Here is an 18,966-nt window from a genome sequence, read left to right on the forward strand (position 1 = left end):
TCATGTTTGATTACACATTCAACATGTAGACTACTGACAACCTTGTAATTAAAATACATAAAATGATAACAGTTGAATAATCAATATCTGTTTTTCCTTGCTCCAAACTATGGTTATGGTTCTAGGCCTTTAAACATAATGAGCTGTGCACTTTTAATCGTCCTTGACCAAATATAGTGTAAGATTCTGTTGAAAGTTACTGTCCTACAATTTAGGTTAGATTGACTTTGTGTAAAACTTCTTACATACATATTTATATTTCAAAGTACTCCAATATTCTAACTGCACAAGGACATATGACCTTGAAAAGTAGGTCATGTCACCTATTTTCAATAGACTTCTGCTCCATGACAAGATGCATTCACAGTATAAATTTAGTGCAGATATTGCACTATTTAACTGCATACAGTAGAATACACTTCAACTGACCTGGTGGTGCAGGTGTACCTGAATTCTGATTGGGTGGGGAGTTTCCTCTTTGATTCTGGTCTGGTTTCCCCTGTCATGGTGGTAAAGAACATAGTTTTAACATAATGCCATCACTTGTGTTAGGGTGCACTGAGAACATACTTGGAAACACACACACACACACAGGTCTTGTTCAAAGTTACATTTCAGTGACCACCAGAACTCTGCATGTTGAATATTACGTTATAGTGGATTTAAGTGACTGGGGCTATTATTTGGACTAAATGCCCAGAGAGAAATAAGTGCAGGGGTACTCACAGACTTGTTTTGCTGGTTGGCCTGGGCTAGCAGCTCTGGGTTTGGTTCACTGAAGTTGGGCACTTCTGAATACACCATGCAGAACCTAGAGACAAAACACCCATTTACAGAACATTCCAGCAGCAGACACTGGTTTCACTGGATCAATGAGTTACTGTGGTGACACAGCTTCATAAAACGCTGCATCATAAATATATATACACACACATATATATATATATTATATATATATATATATATATATATATATATATATATATATATATACACATATATATATACACTATATATATATAGATATATATACACACATATATATATACACATATATATATATATATATACATATATATATATATATATATATATACATACATATATATACATACATATATATATATATATATATTATATATATATATATATATATATATATAATATATGCATGCAATACATGGCTGTGCAGAGGATGTCTCAACAGGTATCAACATCTGACCAAGGAGAATGAGGAGAGCTGGATATGTAGATTTGCTAAACGTCATTCATGTACGTTTAAAAAAAAAAAAAAAAAAAAAAAAAAAAAATATTGTGTGAAGGTTGGGAAGCATCATCGCTAATGTTTTAGTCGCAGAGGCCCAAAATGTATTATAAATAATTCAGATCTTTTCATTTACATAAAAGTATTTTTATTAATACTACTTTAGAAATTCCAACATGCAGTTATTGAACATGTTACAATTGCTGTTTTTAGAATGATACTTTTCTCAACCAATGTACAGCAACAGGTACAATATTCTCTAAGAATGCATTTAGTAACAATCAGTATCACATTCAGGTTTTGATTCAGAAATACCGCTTTAAAATTAAGGTCACCTTGTAACAGCGTATATCAGCTTCAATCAATGATTCAATAGGAGCATGTTACTTACTGGCCTTGTATGATGCTTCAACTAGACAAGAGTTAACATTTCAAACAGATGTTCTGCCTTATACTTACTCTCCAATCTTCTGTAGATCCCCTCCTCTTCCAGTGTATAGGGTTAGGCAGCCTTTCCATATAGATGCATAGCTATTAGGTTAATAAAAAGAAAACATCACTTATCCTGGTACTTGGCAGCATTCAGTTCAGATATATTACATAAAGCCTGTCAAGTACACCCGTTGCCCCCTGATTACGACTTAAAATGAAGGTGGGTTGAACAGTCAGTACATAATAAAGCAGTTGTTGTGTTCATCTGATCTATGCAAAACTGTAAGACGAGCCCCTACCCTCTGGTTAGCTTGATAATATCTCCTGGTTGAATAAGGCTGCCCAGTTCATCCCAAACTGAAATGGCAATGCTTCCACTCTTGTCTGCCACCTTGCAGGAGCGAACCTCATGTCCATCCTTCGTTTTGGTTACCCGTCCTAATAGAACAAACCAATATATGATTAGACAAACCGAAGCATTTACGGTCAAAAAAACTTCAACAAAAATAAGTTATACAAATGCATGCAAAATGACCACTGGTCCCTTTAAGAGAGAGGACACGAGTGAATAGTAAAGGGAGCTAACGCCATGGTACAGTTACTTACCTATTTCCAAAACAATGAATACGATATTCAAATTTTTCGACCCAGGCTTCACATCCTTTATCAAAAACAAGGCCTCGTTTGTCGGAGTTGCCATTGTTTCTGTCGAAGAAGAATAATGGCCTGTGTTCTTTTCTTTTCTGGCACTTATACCAACTACCGCTAACTGCTAAGACTACAGGCTAACAGTAACTTGCCCTCTGTAGTTACCCTGTAATGTGTAGCTATAACGTTAGCATTAGCTCAGCAAACTAATTAGCCTGCTAGCCAAATATCTGTGACGTTAAATCGCTCGTAATGGTTTACAGACACAAAGACAAACTTGACAACACCAAGGGGAATACCATAAGTATTTCTGTCGTCGGAAACGACATATAAGATACTTCTCTCTTCTGAAAAACTCCCAACTCCAATTTACAGTAACTGGGTTCGTTAGCTACCGTAATTAGCTTTGCTAAGAAATACTTTACTAAAATATGAGCGGGCTAGTGAGCTACCTGGTTTTAAATTCAGACCATACGTCTATTAGCATCTTTATTTCTACAATTATAGCCATAACTAAAGATTCATTATTTACACGGCGTTAACATGAAAAACGCATTGATTTTAAATCACCCAAACGTTTAGCAACGCAGTTTGCCACAATGTGTAGTTTAGTCAGTGACAAGTCCAGAATCCTAAGTCAAGTCTGGGATGTTCCCTAACAAAGACGGCTCTACTGACAGTCACGTAGAGTTAGTCCAGAACTTACGGTATTGTCTGTGTTCTAACTGTTTTTCAACTACTCCCTCCACTATTCAAAAAAATTCCATCGTTAACCTCAACGTCAGTATTATCACATCCATCCACCGCAGTCCCTTTGTGTGGCTCTGAGTAGAAGGAACTGTTAGCTTTGCTAACGCGCCGCCTGGGAAAAGGCTGTTTTTGTTACACTATAGTGTCTACACATCTGACTGTGGCCCTTTACAGCGGTTCAGTTGTTCGAGACACCTAAATATAATTGAGCTTGTTATTTATAGCGAAAGACTAACAATGCCAAAACGCCTCTGTAAAAAACTGCACCCGCTTTACACCATGACCCAGTAGCTATAAAGTCTACTTTGACTACAGCCCCAACAACTACGTCAGCGCCTGCTGCCGCTCAGCTTTATGTGGTCCGGTCAGTTCCATTCCACCACACCGGGAGGGGACTCAGGGGTGGACATGTCTGTTTGTGTTCTCTTCACACACCGACTGCGCATGTTAATAATATAATACGTGTCTTTAATTTATGAATTGAAGACTCTTAGATTACACGCACACAGTGTATTTGACCGGAGAAGAAGAAAAAGGAAAAAAAAAGAAAGAACGGTTAATACCATTGTATCAGTACATCACGTCCGGAAACAACGCGAGACGAGAGCACGTGTGAATTCATTGTGTCCTTTTTATTTTTGTAACATTTTTCATTATTATCTTTTGCCATTATATTACGGAAAAATCGACCATCGTGTCTAACTTACATTGGAAATTAATTTAACGCGTGTTGTTTCGACAGTAACTGAGTGAATGAACAGTTAATGTGTAACGTTCGACAGTTAAAGTCATAAATACAGTCACCTCAATGTAGGAAACATGTGAAGTAGCGTATGATTCTACAATTTAAAATCAAAAATGATACGTCACGAACAGGATTCGAACCTGTGCGGGGAAACCCCATTGGATTTCGAGTCCAACGCCTTAACCTCTCGGCCACCGTGACTTCACTCCCTGTTAAATTACCTGTCAGTAATAAATATACAGATGGAAAACACAGTCTGTTCATGTTTTTTGCTGTTTTTCTTGTCAATTTAGATTTTTATCTTTCTGTGGTGTGGATCGGCGATTCCCTTGTGATACACGCAGATAATTCTGGAAGACATTTGCCGGTGAAAAAAGCAGAACATCTGTTTCTGAGTACGAACATTGGAGGGAGACAAACACCACAACAACACAGCCATGTCCAGGAGGTGGACCAAACAAACCTGTTCTATGCTTATATGGTTTTGATTGATTGGAAATGAAGAGAAGCTTTTTTTTTCTTTTTTTTTTTAAACCACAAAACAGTCAGATAATTACCCTGTTTATTTTTTTTTTTTAGTTTTGAATTGACTTTTTTTTTTTCCTTTTCCTTTTTTCTTTCTTTTTTTTTTTTTTTTTTTTACATTTCCAACAGCAACAAATACAGGGTGTCCCGTAAGTCTCCATACATATGAAAAATAAACGTTTCTTGACATAAACCATTTTTATTTATATAATATGCTCTATATGACTGCCATTTTGTCGGGAACACATTTCGATGCGTGTCCTCCACTGCTGAAGAACTATAAAGAAGAAATATAAAGAAATACATGTTGGAACCATATGTATTATGTCTCCTATGTATGGAGACTTTGAGACTTCCTGTAGTTTTCACCAAAATGTCCCAGTTCTGTAAAACCTTCAGAACATCCTGCAGGTTATGCAACATGTTTTACTTTTATGGTACTATTTAGGGTGAATGAAATTTGAGTAAATAGCAGAAGTGTCACATACAAATACTTCACCTTAAATTGAAATTTTGGCTATCTATAATTTACAGGAGTAATTATTTTTTTAGGCAGCTCTTTACTTTCTACTCTTCACATTTTAGTTTCATTACTCTTATTTAATTTCAGCTTGTTTTCATTCAAGCTTGTCGTCATTCAAATTAAAAAAAAAAAAAAAAAAAAAACTCTCCAGATAAATGGCTCCATCTGGATAGAGTGAATTTGACTGTGGTTGGATGGGTAGTATTTACATGGTCAAACTAGTGTAAGGATAATTAAAAATGTTGACATAAAGCTGCCTTTTTATGGGGTAAGGAAACTGTCAGAATATTCATGTGCATAAGACAGATATGTGTGCACATTAGCCTGTAGTTGTGCAAAAATAAATCTATATATAGTTGAGCCTGTACCTCAAATCAACACAGGTGTGGGGAAAGGGCCGAGGAAAAGGTATGGGGTTATGTTACTGTCAAAATATCATGTGCATAAGATAGAAATGTGTGCATATTAGTCTGTAGTTGTGCCAAAAATAAATATTTGTAAACTCTTGAATGAGTTCAGCTGTACATTAAAGCTCTACCTACCGATGTGGCATTCTCACAACACTTAGTAAAAGTTTGAACATGTACATCCCGCCTCCCTCCAAAGCCCCGCCCACTTCCCCTGTCTGGGCTCTGACGCTCCCCTCCTCTCACCTGATGGGCGCGGTGGAAGCAGAGGTGGAGGCGGAGGTCCGGTCTGCTTCAGCGTGTCCACACCCCTCCCTCAGTAATCAGATACATCATCCACCTGCCGCAGCCCCTGTTTCATCAGTAGACCCTGTATTTAAGGGTGTGGTCTGCGCAGAGCTGGGTCAGCGTCTTCACCTGGGAGCTGAGGTGTCCAGGCGATGGGCTGGACTGTGAACGTACAGCTTCCGCGAATTTTCTATAGATATTTGAGGTTTCACAGTCCATACATTTATTATCCTACATCACAGGTGTCCAACATGCGGCCCAGGGGCCAAATCCGGCCCGCCAAAGGGTCCAGTCTGGCCCCTGGGATGAATTTGTGAAATGCAAAAATTACACTGAAGATATTAATCATTTTAGTTCAGGTTCCACATACAGACCAATTCAATCTCCAGTAGGTCGGATCAGTCAAATACTATCATAATAACCCATAAATACTCACAACTCCAAATTTTTCTCTTTGTAAATGTAAAAATTTTCATGTTATTTTACTGTATTTACACTAAAACAAATTAATATTTCACAATAACACAAATAACCTCAACAAATATAAACATTTTGAAATGTCTGGAGTGTAATTTTAACAATATTCTGCCTGTTATTCAATGTTTTGTGTATTTGTTGATCCACTGTGATCTGTAAGTTGTAATTTACATGTTTAAATGATAAACTGAGACATAATATTGTTAAAATTGCACTTAGTTTTCTTAAGAAATTTCAGTTTGTTCATGTAATTCACATTGCTTTAAAGGATAGTTGGTGGATGTAAACATTTTCATCACATAATTTTACTTTTTTTTGCCCTAAAACATAGAAGAAAGTTTGGAGTTGACATTATTTCTATATTATTATGTTATTATTTCACTGGTCCGGCCCACTTCAGATCAAATTTGGCTGAATGTGGTCCCTGAACTAAAATGAGTTTGACACCCCTGTCCTACATCCTCCTACATTGTGCGACACCAAGTACATGTACCTGTGTGAGTCCTACGGTCATGAAAGCTGACCTTTGACCTGTCTGTTTAGTCCAGTACACCAGACTACCGGATTTTATCTCCATCCTTCATTCATCGGACTCTGTCTGCTGCAGTCAGGTTCTTCTGTTTGTTCCCCTTAGTTGTTGTTTCTGTTAATAAATCCGTTTTTTCCCCTTCATGTGCATTTCAGTCTTATCCATTCACATCCTAGACAGGAGACTGTGGTCAGCAGAGGTACCCATATCGGATGCTGGACGGCGGTAATGGATGATTGACAGGAGGCTCAGCCAGGCTTGGCCAATGATTTCATTCGGACCGAATAAAATGATTGGCTGCAAATGATTGACTTTTATCAGAAACATATGAGAATTAAACATTTTTGAGTTTCAATACCTGGTGGATTTCTTTTACATTTTAGTTTGGCACATGCTTATTAAGAGCATTTTAAGATGACGAAAGAAAAGTGCTAGAAATGTCACATTATACAGTATAGCTTTAAATGTACTGAGTGTATTTTATCAGAATACGAATGAATAAGTTTTGACATCAATGATTACAAACACAAAATACAACTGTACGATTGTTCTTTCTCCATCACAAATACAAATTGACCAACGTGACTTTACTGTCCAAAATCCGTACCCACTTCACAGATATTATTTATGGAGCAGACGATCCATGGATTCACAGACTGACCATGAGTTCAGGTTCCAGATCAGGTCCAGATCAGGCAGGATCACTGTCCAAGATAGACGACCAAGTCAGAGAATGAGACCAGGTCCAATCCAACCATTCGTCCACAGAGAAGGAACCTGAGCTCATGGTCGGTTTGTCAATCCATGGATCCTCTGCTCCAGAAATAATGTCTGTGAAGTGGGGACAGATTTTGGACAGTAGAGTCACAATAGGGGATTCATATTTGTGATGGAGAAAGAACAATCGTACAGCTGGATTTCATGTTTGTAATTTTTGTTGTCAAAACAGTCATTCGTATTCTGATAAAATACACACATTTTATGCACAACTGAACTCATTCAAGAATTTACACATACTTATTTGTTGCACAACTCATTTCTATCTTATGTACATGAATATTTTGACACCAACCTAACCCCATACCTTTCTTCTGGCCTTTTCCCCACACCTGTGTTGATTTTAGGCACAGCATTTAACACTGCAGATTGCGTAAATAAGAACCACTCCCATTACTGAGATAATCTTTTACTACCAGATGCTTCCACCTGCACTTATTTTCAAGCTTGCAGTGGCCTGAGCTACAGCACACTTAAATACATGTTTTCCTGGACACCATTTCTCAAATATGTGTGTTACTGGTATCATAATAACATGCTGAACACCAAATTCTGGACATGTTTCTATGTTTGTCTAATTTGCTGTTTTTCTTTTTCTTCTTCTCCCTCTACACCAGGGGTCTCAAACTCATTTTCTTTCTGGGGCCACAGTCAGCCAGATTTGATCTCCAGTGGGCCGGACCAATAAAATAATAACATAATAATCTATAGTAAATAATGACAACTCCAGATTTTTGTCTTTGTTTTAGTGCAAAAAAAACAACAACATTAAATTATAAAAGTACTTACTTTTATAAACTATCCAAACAAAAAAAAAATGTAAATAACCTGAAAAAACTGAAATTTCTGAAGAAAAATAAATGCAATTTAACAATATTCTGCCTCAACTTATCATTCATACATGTGCATTATGAGTCAGATCTACAAAGACACTAAACACTTAGTAACAGGCAGAAAATGGTTAAATTAAACTTAATTTTTTTTTAGACATTTCAGGTTGTTCATATTTGTTCAGATTATTCACAATTTATTGTTACATGATAGTTTGTAAATGTAAATATTCTCATTGTTTTAGTACAAAAAATAAACTTAAGACAAAAAATTTGAAGTTGTCATTATTTATAGACATAATGGAATATTTTTTTCACATCAAACCGAGAAGAAAATATAGTCATTATTTTTTGTAGGTTATTATGCTATTATTATTTGACTGTAGCTCATATTGGTCTGTATGTGGAACCTGAACTAAAATGACTTCGACAGCCTTGACTGTGGAATTTTTGCACTTTGTAAATTCATCCCACAGGCCAGATTGGAACCTTTGGTGGGCCGCATTTGGCCCCCGGGCCGCATGTTTGAGACCCCTGATTTACACTATATGTGAAGACAATTCACAATAAAGTACACTGACAAAATCTGAAAGTTATAAAATCTTTATTGATGTATACAATACTAAATCTTGGAGATAATTTCCGCATGTTTACAAGATGCAATAGAGTTAAGTGTCAAGAGAAATACATTTGCGTAAACACTCGAGTGACGAGGAATCTTCTGCTGTGAAGGAAAACTTCTTTGGTTTAAGTGGTTTACTACATCGACAGGCGAAAACAAAACTGCACCGACGAGGATTACATTAAACATTTTGTTACTAGCAAATGAGTCTAGTACAGGATCTGAAAAAATAAAAGTTAGAAGTCTTGTACACATAAACATGACTAGATACTACTGTTTTTTCTTCTAACAAGGACCTTTAAAACCAAAGTACAACATTTTGATGAAGAAGAAAAAGGAAAAACCTCAAAGCTATGTGAATTTTGACCGCTACAGTTAACCATGTACAAATAAGCAGTGTTAAATCATTCTGTGATTTATGCAAAAAAAAAAAAAAAAGAAAGGACAATCCTCTATGACTAACCTCATCCAATACGTAGCATGTTTATATATAATTTAGGTTACATTTTTTTTTTTTTTTTTATGCAATTGTGAAAACTGATTGACTAAGAAGATCAAGTCATAAAATACTTGAAAGATTTAGGCAGTGTCTGAATCACACACTGGATACTACGTACTGCATATATATACACTGGATATGGTGTGGTACTATCTACAGCATTATACAGCGCAGTATGACATATGTGATACTGTAAAGTCACATGACCACTAGACTTATCACCATTTTACAACCATCTGACGGGTGTTTATCTTCTGATTTTTACAAAGAAACCTCAGTGGAATCAGTTGATACACAGAATACATATTAATTTCTGGTGTTAGTGAGCTGTTAATAGGGATGGGAATCGATAAGAATTTAATGATTCCAATTCCATTATTGATTTTGCTTATCAATCCGATTCCTTATCGATTCTCATTGGGTGAAGGAACAAAAGAGTAAACGGTGTGTTTGCATTAACTGTCTTTTATATTTCCATCTCTGCACAGAAAATATACCATATACAGTATGTACAAATAATAAGAACAGATGATGGACTGGTGTTCACTCTGCCACTAGATTCACAAACGCCGCTAAGTACCGAATCAAATACGTGACATTCCTGTGAATGAATCCCATGCTGTGGACAAATGTTTGAGCATAGTGAAGGGATTCCACCTTTTTGAAGAAATGGAAGCTTTGACAGTGTTCCAGTGGACCTGGTGTCGTCTGTTTAGACCGTTTCTGCCTCAACACCATGTTGGCTACGTTCTGACCAAAACAATACAGCGTACGCCTGATATCATCGCGCATGCGCAACAAAGGTGGAATCGATAAGCAGAATCATTAAGAAGGCAGGCAAACGATTCCAAGGAATCGAGCTACTGGGATCCGGTTCTCAAAAAGAACCGGTTCTTGATTCCCATCCCTAGCTGTTAATGAGCAGGACTTTGCTTCGTAGCTCATTTCATGTTTAAATGTGTTTTGCTCTAATTTATTAATTTTTAAGAAAGCACAATCTATCACACCCAATCCTATCACTGACTCTTTTCCAAGTACAACTGAAAAATAACATGCATTGCTTTCTTTCTGTTCTCCAGACCTCAACAAAATGATGTTTTTTTTTTATACATCATTAAATACTTTACATGTGGATGTTATGGAATGTAGCCAAACTGAAAGAGAAGTTACACAGTCTTGGTATGCTCTGTACTTTCATTTCTATGTGCTGACTCTCACATTTGTAACATTCTTCTGCTGCAAATAAGTCAAAGGAAATGGCAACTTTATAAACACCCTAGAACAATTTAAGGCACTTTTTCCACTCTTCCCAACACACACACATTTGACCCCCTTCCACTATGAGCTCATGCCCAGGAGCCTCTGTGCAGGCTGCACACCTGTGGCTCCAGAAAACTCTCTCACTTTGCACCTCCCTCTGCAAGGAGGGCAAGAACATGAAAAATGGGCCGAGCCCCAGTCATCCGTCAACCACAGGAACGCCGTCCTCTGCCTTTATCCACTTGTGTCACCTCTCCACAACCTGGATCCTTGACATCTGGTATCACTTGCCAAATTTTTTAGAAAGTCATGGCACTAGAAGTCAGTGCTGTAGCTAACACTGCTAACGCTAAGAACCCAAACTACAGAAGGTCACACTATAGAAACTCTATGGCACCATTTCTCTAAGGCTACGTTCAGACTGCAGGTAAAAGTGGAGCAAATCCAATTTTTTTGCCCATATCTGTTAAAGACAGTTTGAGCAGCACAAATCCAATTTGTTCAAATCCGACCCAGATCACTTTCATATTTGGTCCTAAATTTAATACGTACCTCATACAGTGGTGTGCAAAAATGTTAGAACACATGTCAGATCTTACGAAACTGGTGGGTTTTTTTCCCCAGAGCCTGAATCTCACTTTTTGCCATTGCAAAAGATAAAGACAAAGGTCCTGAGAATATTTCACCTACAAATTTATCAGTCCAGTCCTTTTTTTTTTTAACATTTTACTCTAATATTCAGCGTGGATCCCCCTTGGCAACAATCTAAGGAAACCCTCTGGAATGAGCTTCTGAGAGCGTGGAATGATATTGGGGTTGAAACTGTCAGAAAATACATCGACACAATGCCAGAAAGATGCGCTGTTGTGATTGTTGCCAAGGGGGGGCCACACTAAATATTAGAGTGAAATGTAAAAAAATTTTGCACACCACTTTACATTCCAATGCGACTTCAGTCTGAACAGCCAGGTCGCATTTATCCGACTTTTACATCATTGAAATGCGACAAACGTCACAGTTCTCTGTCCCAGGAGTGTTACTTCTGTAAACCCAGTACATGCCTGCATGGTCACGTATTATGCCAGGACCTCTTTTGCGCATGCGGGTCACTTCAGTTCACACTCAAAACGGATAGAAGTCGCATTTAATGTGTAACATGAACGAGCACACACACAAAAAAACTGGATTTCACCAAAAACTCCCAATTGTGCATTAAGTCCTGCTGTGTGAACGAAGCCTAAGTTGACGGTGAATGATGCATCTGTACTCTCTCAACCTCAAGCTTTTCACATGCTAACAAACCCTTTGCCTCATAAAGTAATAGCTGTGAGGTATTTCTCTGAAGAGAAAAAAACCTTTTGGCAAGTTATACTCTTTTCCAAACTGCAAAAGCAGGAATCCACTCCTTTGGGAACGCCATTACTGATAGCAGCTTGTGCAGGTTAAAGGCACTACAGAAATATGTGCATGTTATATCTTGGTGGAGGCACATTAGTGACGGTGGTCTGGAAAATGCAAGTATATATTAAACCACGTAAACATTTCACTGACTACTGGGTGTCAAAGAGAAAAAGAGGACTGAAAAACAACCAAGCATCAGAGCGATTCAGGAAAAACATTCATATACTATAATTTTCTCCACAGTCCACACACTGGTGTTTCGGCTACAAACAACTAGTGTGCAGGTACTTCTGTACTGAAACATACAAAAATTAAGAAAGCTAGAGGGAAGTTTGTTCTTTAACATATTCTGCTTCTGTTTTGGAACTATGATCTTTTGGGATCATCAAAAATATTCCAAACACATTTTTAAATATTCTTTTTTTTTTTTTGTCTTTTGAGATGATGCAATGCAAGTTAGCGAATTGCAGGAATCAGTTAAATTTTAACCCATAAAGACCCAATGCTACTTTTATGGCAATTACAAAAATGAATTTTTTTCTCTATTTAACTTTTCTTGTGTTTTTACCACTATTAGACTATTATCCTCTGTATTTTGCATTTTTTCAATGAAAATCAGGTATTTTCCTATATTTAATTTACTGATCATGTAGGTGTTCATTAAAGCTCAAATTAAAGTTGAGGGTTCTTATATCAGAAAAAGAAAACTGAAGAAAGAAAAGTTTTTTGAGAAAACAATCTCTCAGTAAGGTGATCATGAGTGAAGAGAAAATGTATAACACTGCAATAATTTATAATGGTATTCATGCTTCTGGAATTTCCAGTTTTTAATTTTGTTTTTTCTCCCATTAATGTTACATGAACTTATTCTGTGCAATTTTAACCCATAAAGACCCGGTGTTACTTTTGTGTCAGTTCCCAAATTAACTTTTTCTCCCTATTTAACCTTTCTTAAGTGATTTATCACCATTTATTAGAATATTATCCTCTGTATTTTGCTTTTTTTCAGTGAAAATCATGTATTTTCCTATATTTAATTCAGTGATCATGCAGATGTTCATAAAAGCTCAGAGTAAATTCAAAGGTTATTATATCAGAAACAGAGAAAACTGAAGAAAAACTGATTTTTTTTTTCAGCAAATCTATCAATAACTGAATGTAAACACAAGTATTTTCCATCCACTGTCATTGATCCAACTCCATGGGTTTTACTAGTGAATCAATGTTGTAGAAGATGACGGTGTTTCCACGGTAACTACAGAGCCTCTGAACGTCCAAATGGATCATATCTGATGACCATGAAAAGATGACAAACTATTTTACACCAATTATTGACATGTATTGATAGAATTAATGGATCGGAAGTTATTAACCATTTTAGATCGGTGGATGATTTTGGTCGATGGTGGATGTTTGGGTCTTTATGGGTTAATTGACTAATTAACTGGTAAACACAAATGACTAAATATCACAGTGTAACTGTTTGGCATTGGGGAAAATACAATTCAATAAAGTCAGGATTCCTAGAACTGATCACATGTAGTTACCTGATGGTCCAGGTCAGGTCTACTTCAGCACAGGTCCAAAGAATTCCGTAAATAACCTCCCGTCTACAAGCTAAGTCCTTTTCACTGAAAACCAAGAAACTCCCCATTCCAACACTTGCACAACCTGGCAACACGCCGCCTCAATGAGCTGTGGGCAGTACCACTGCTCCCAAAGATTTACTATTTTTCACCAAAACACAAAGAACAAAGAAGCTATTTGTCAGTGAAGAAGAGAGGTCCAGAGGCAGACAAACACAGCAGGAGGGAGATAGCTGGCCCAGTGCCTTGGAGATGTGCTGCTATTGAAGCTGATAATACAGAGTTATGGTGCTTTGCTGCATGTTGCTTTCTTTTGGACAGCCTCACTGGAGGGTTTAGGAGGCACTTGCAATAGATGCTTCAATAAAAACTCGGAGTGAGCTGAAAGCCCTGTTGGTTTGGAAGACAACACTAAGGTTTTCAGGCGTTGGTGGTGATTATCTGGTCGCTGAAATATGTTTTAAACGTTTACTGTGTGATGTTTAGTGGCATCTGATAGTAAAGATGCAGAAAACACACAAGACTTTCATTAGAGTCAGTGTTCTGTTTGTCTGTTTTGAGCCCTTTAGTTAAGAGAGTAAAAACTCTGGATCATACCAGGGGTGTTAGAAAATATCGGTTCTGCAATATATCACGATATTTCATTTCATGATACTATTTCGATATTAAAAAGTGCTCTATCGCTATTTTTTGGTATTTATTCAAATGCAGATATGGTGGAGATTCATTTTTGTTTTTCTTTATTTTTCATATCTTATTTATTATTAAACACTGTTTTATTAAATAATGATTATTTGAAGCATCCTAAAAGCACTTTTTACTTTCTGAGAGGCAGATGGTGGTTCCTTTGTTGGGACTGAACAAAAATAATGTTCTGGTTTTAGTTCTGAACTAATAGAACATAAACATTTGAACAGGATCTTAAACTGTAATGTCTGTAAAACATCATTTAAGTTTGAACACAGGAACATTTTGTGATATAACATTAGATCCTGTAGGGATCACATGAAAATGTGTTTAGTATTTGTGCATATTTCTGGTGTCAGTCAGTTCTTCAAGGAAATAATAAAAAAGAAACAAACAGAAAATTACCTTTTTAACAGTATCATGATATATCGTGATATATAGTATTGTGATCCTAGTTTTGTGATTTGTATCGTATCACCAGATTCTTGCCAATACACAGCCCTAGTCCGTACTCAGTCAGTGACGGAATACAAACTGTCATGAGTCTGTTTTTAACTACAGCAGAAATATGGTGATGCAACAGGATGGAATAACCCCTGTGGTAACAAAAGGCATTCTCGTTCTATTCGGATTATAGACTAATGAAAACATAATTACAAATGTTATTTTTTTAAATTCTACAGTTAGATACAAGTAAATCCACACACGGAACCTTTAAGTGTATGAGTTTGTAAGAAAAGACCACAATTTTTAACAATGGATGGATAATTTGTGCTGCTTAGAATAGGAAGTAGGAGGAAGAAAAGCAATCGGAAAAATCAATTAATAAAATCAAATCACATTAAGATGCTTGGTCGACAGCAATTGCTGCAGAGGGAATCTCAGCGAGTGTTGCTGAAGCAGCATCGGCAATTGTTGCTGGTGAAATCAGAGCATCTGGTGCCTTCTCATCGGGGGTTTTCTGCTCCTCTTCTTCCTCCTCTTCTTCTTCATCGTCATCTTCACCGACGTCATCGACATGCTCCGGAACAGCCAGGCCGACGAATGATCACCATTCACCTCGACCTCGCACTCCACGCTCGGCACTTCTCCGTTGACGGCCAGCTCTGCCTTCAAGCTTTCTGGGGTGGGGGGGCTCAGCTTCTCCTGCACCTCCTCCACCTGAACACCTTCCTGGGCGTGCACCTCCGCCAAGGGTATCTCTCCGTCTAAGTTTCCCAGAGGAGGAATCTCCACGTGGGCTTCTTCCACGGAGAGGTCACATCTGGAGTAGGGACCTCCCCGTCTCTGACCTTCTTCACGTTGAACGTCATCGGAGAGACCTTGAAGGAGGATGACTTGGCGGTGGGGCTCTTCGGGTGGTTGGGGGTCAGGCTTTTCATGATTTTCTCACGCCGCCGGTGGGACGATCTTGGTGGTGATCTGGTTCACTTTTTTCTCAATGCTTTGACGTGAGAAGGCCTTCTTAAGGCTATCGACCTTCTTCAAACTCGAGCGCTTAAACTTGTCGGCCCGTCGCTCATATGTGAGTGAGGTGCTGCCCCCCATGGCAGCCTCGCCCTCCACCAGCTCCTCCAGCACCTCTCTGTGTGCTGTGATGTCATCGTCCTCATCTGAGGACAGGCTGACGGTCTGCAGGCCTTCTTCCACAGAGCGGAGGCCGTCCACTGAGCCTGCGACAGATGGAGTGGGTCGGGTGGACTCGGCGTCGTAGTGGCTCGGCTGTGGGGTTTTGAGGGAGTCCTTGACGAGCACGCTGGCAGGGATTTCATTGTCCTCCTACAGACAGAAACACAGAAGAAACAGAATTCAGAAGTTAATCAGGATAGTTGTTAAGCCTTAATGTCGACACTGAAAACTATAAAAAAAAAACTGTGATGTGTTTTAAAGATCAAGATCAAGACTACCTTTATTGTCATTGTACAATTAGAAACTATACAATAAAGGTGTATATCAGCAAGAATCTGGTGATACAATACAAATCACAATACTAGGATCACGATACGATATATCACAATATATCACGATTTATCACGATACTGTTAAAAAGGCAAATTTTTTATTGGTTTTGTTTCTTTTTTAAAAGATTATTTTCTGGAAGAATGGAATTACACCAGAAATATGCACAAATACTAAACACACTTTTATTTGATCAGAACAGGATCTAATGCTATTATCTCAAAATGTTCCTGTGTTCAAACTTAAATTATATTTTACAGACATTACAGTTTAAGATCCTGTTCAAATGTTCATATTCTATTAGTTCAGAACTAACATCAGAACGCTATTTTTGTGCAATCCCAACAAAGGAACTAACATTATTTAATAAAAGAGTGTTACATAATAATAAATAAAATATAAAAAAAAGAAAAAGAAAACAACAAAAATGATGTTTTTTAAACACTATACAGCTATAGAAATGCATATGAAGTGCATATACATGTCCATGTTTTGTAGAAACATATAATGTTATTAAACATTTTTTTCCAAGAAACTGGGTTGAGATACTCCAAGAGTGGTGCTAAATACACAGAAAAGGCAAGGAACGTACTTTAACAGAGTTTGACCTTATTTGGTTATTGTCCACATTTATGTCTAATATATTCAGACATGTTGGCCTCCATGCTGTGCACTGAGGAGGAAACCAGTTTCCACATGCCCAATGGGTCTGTTTCACAAAACATCTGCGGAATTCAACCTGTTTATCTGCAGTTCTATCCGACTTCTGTCCTTAGAGCTTATCTGTCTTAGCTTTTGTCACCATTCATCATCACCAGTATTTTATACCTTCTATTTACTGGACTTTCCCTTATTTTTCTGTCTAAATCCATCTGTGCACAGTCATGATGGCTCCATGTGGGCACACACACAATGTTCCACTCCACTGGGGACTCGTGGGGTGGACTTCTTAGCCGAATTGCCCCCATGCTTTCACACCCAGGAGTCGAGGTAAAGCTTCAGTGGTTGCCATACTCCGCTACACATCTGTAATGCCCCTAAATAACCTTTCCCCAGTGGTTTCAGCTCTAAGTGTTGACTTCATACAAATGGAGAACATTTCTATGGTTAGTTCTCAGGATGGACATGGATGTGCAGGAGCAGAAATGTATGTTACTGTATATAGTTTGTAAGTTTAATAATAGTCTTGGAGGGTTAAGAAAAGTTATCAAAATATGCTGTAAGACTATCGATCGATGGATAGATAAATGTAATTATGAAAATACTTTATACAAAACAGAATGCTGACAGTGATTTTGATTCCTTGTGGTAGTGTTAGGCAGTGTTTATATTGTCCTTTTTCTACCAACACTTCCAGAAACTTAGTTGCCTGGCTAAAATAATTCCTGGTAATCTGTTGGATTTGTGTTTCCACCAGACCTCAAAGTTCTAGAAAATGTATTAAAATCAGGCACTGCTAATTCAAGTCACCGACTCAAACACCTGCTGAATTTCTTTGAGTGAATTTGCCAAATATTGTCTTTAGGGTATTTGGATTTGGACAGAGATTCATTGTCCGTCCATAGTTTCTTTTCTTTTGCTCCATTTTCCAAATCATCAAAACACAAATGAAGGGAGGATTATAGAAATTAAAAAACTGGCCCACAGGTGGAGCCAGACCCTCTGATCGCACTTTTTGGAACCTCCTCTTCCACACTGTTTTTAACTAAACAAACCAGAGCATAATTGTGTTAGTCACCCTGTGGGCAAGACGTCTGATTTTGCTTAAATAGAAATCTTCAACTCCTCCATCCCATGTTCTGCAGATCAAATCCATCCTGAACTGCATATATAGAGAATATACGATACCTGCTTCAGGACTCCAAGGCCAAACTTTATACAATGTGGACCCTCTGCTTTCATCTGCTAGAGATCTAAATTTCCCTGCTATCCCTGATTGATTAGTTGTGTCTTTTGTATTCACATATGTGGCTGTTCCCTCGCTGGACTGAAATGAGTTAAACCTAATTTACTCCTGAAAGAGCCTGAGATTTTGTGCATAATGAGGCACCTTAAATGCTAAGATAGACCATGTTTACACTGACTGACTTACATAGGATCGTATAATTGTATTCTTTAATGTCAAGGTAAAGTTTGTTGTCTGTCATGTTCTTTGTTGAGGTTGTTTTATTTTGTTTTTATACATTGCTGTCACTTAAGTTATTGACTTCAAATCCTTTCACATACAAAGATGTGTTGTACACATGCAACCTGTGACTGAAAAAAAAAAAAACAAAACAAAATAAGTTGGGAAAAAAAATAGAAATTAAATAAACAAATTTGCAGATGCAAACTGGCTTAAAGTGGGTGAACGTATGTGTGGAACACTGCCAGTGTGTTCCACCAATCAGCATTCTTCCACACACAGCTCCACCACTCAAGAATTCTGAAAAGTTGTGCCCCCCTCCACTAGGGAGTTTTTTCAGGGAAAGTTTTGGGAAGAGGGAAAGTTTTTTCCTCCAGGTAATTTTGGTAGAAATTTTTTTCACAATCCTGGGTAGAAGGTTAAAGCTCTTGTCATGGTGTTAGGTGAGAGCCAAGCTAACCCGGGGCTGGACTGGGATGAAAAACCAGCTTTGGCATTTTGGTCCAGACCCACCTTTACTAACCACGCAATGGAGAAAGCTCTGGTAGAACCAAACAGGCCTACTTTATCACCTGAACCACTCTTTGGAAAAACTTACTAAGTCATCTGTTGACTGATGAGTTATTCCAACA

The 18,966-nt window shown here is 37.7% G+C and overlaps 1 protein-coding gene, 1 non-coding gene and 1 pseudogene across 2 annotated transcripts; all 3 read right to left on the minus strand.

Annotated features, from left to right (window-relative positions):
• Nucleotides 1–364: 364 nt before the first annotated feature.
• Nucleotides 365–3,414, minus strand: LOC115412980 (SOSS complex subunit B2-like). Its single transcript, XM_030125685.1, has 5 exons — nucleotides 2,303–3,414; nucleotides 1,996–2,134; nucleotides 1,724–1,795; nucleotides 727–811; nucleotides 365–499 (listed from the first exon to the last, which is right to left on the minus strand). Exons 1-5 carry the CDS (start codon nucleotides 2,394–2,396, stop codon nucleotides 392–394), a joined length of 498 nt encoding a protein of 165 aa, XP_029981545.1. The 5' UTR covers nucleotides 2,397–3,414; the 3' UTR covers nucleotides 365–391.
• Nucleotides 3,415–3,958: 544 nt separating this feature from the next.
• Nucleotides 3,959–4,040, minus strand: trnas-cga (transfer RNA serine (anticodon CGA)). The gene has a single exon. It is a non-coding gene; the product is annotated as a tRNA-Ser (tRNA).
• Nucleotides 4,041–14,924: 10,884 nt separating this feature from the next.
• The window catches only part of LOC115412879 (caveolae-associated protein 2-like), a 55,087-nt pseudogene continuing 51,045 nt past the window's right edge, over nucleotides 14,925–18,966 (minus strand).

The sequence above is a fragment of the Sphaeramia orbicularis genome, chromosome 21, assembly GCF_902148855.1.
Source record: "Sphaeramia orbicularis chromosome 21, fSphaOr1.1, whole genome shotgun sequence".
NCBI lineage: Eukaryota > Metazoa > Chordata > Actinopteri > Kurtiformes > Apogonidae > Sphaeramia > Sphaeramia orbicularis.

Excerpts from the sequence above, each read along its gene's own strand:
- LOC115412980 (XM_030125685.1), bottom strand. The coding sequence starts at position 2,396 with ATGGCAACTCCGACAAACGAGGCCTTGTTTTTGATAAAGGATGTGAAG. Across the intron at positions 2,135-2,302 it reads ATTCATTGTTTTGGAAATAG|GACGGGTAACCAAAACGAAG; the intron begins GTAAGTAACTGT and ends TTGTTCTATTAG. Across the intron at positions 812-1,723 it reads GATCTACAGAAGATTGGAGA|GTTCTGCATGGTGTATTCAG; the intron begins GTAAGTATAAGG and ends TTTTGTCTCTAG.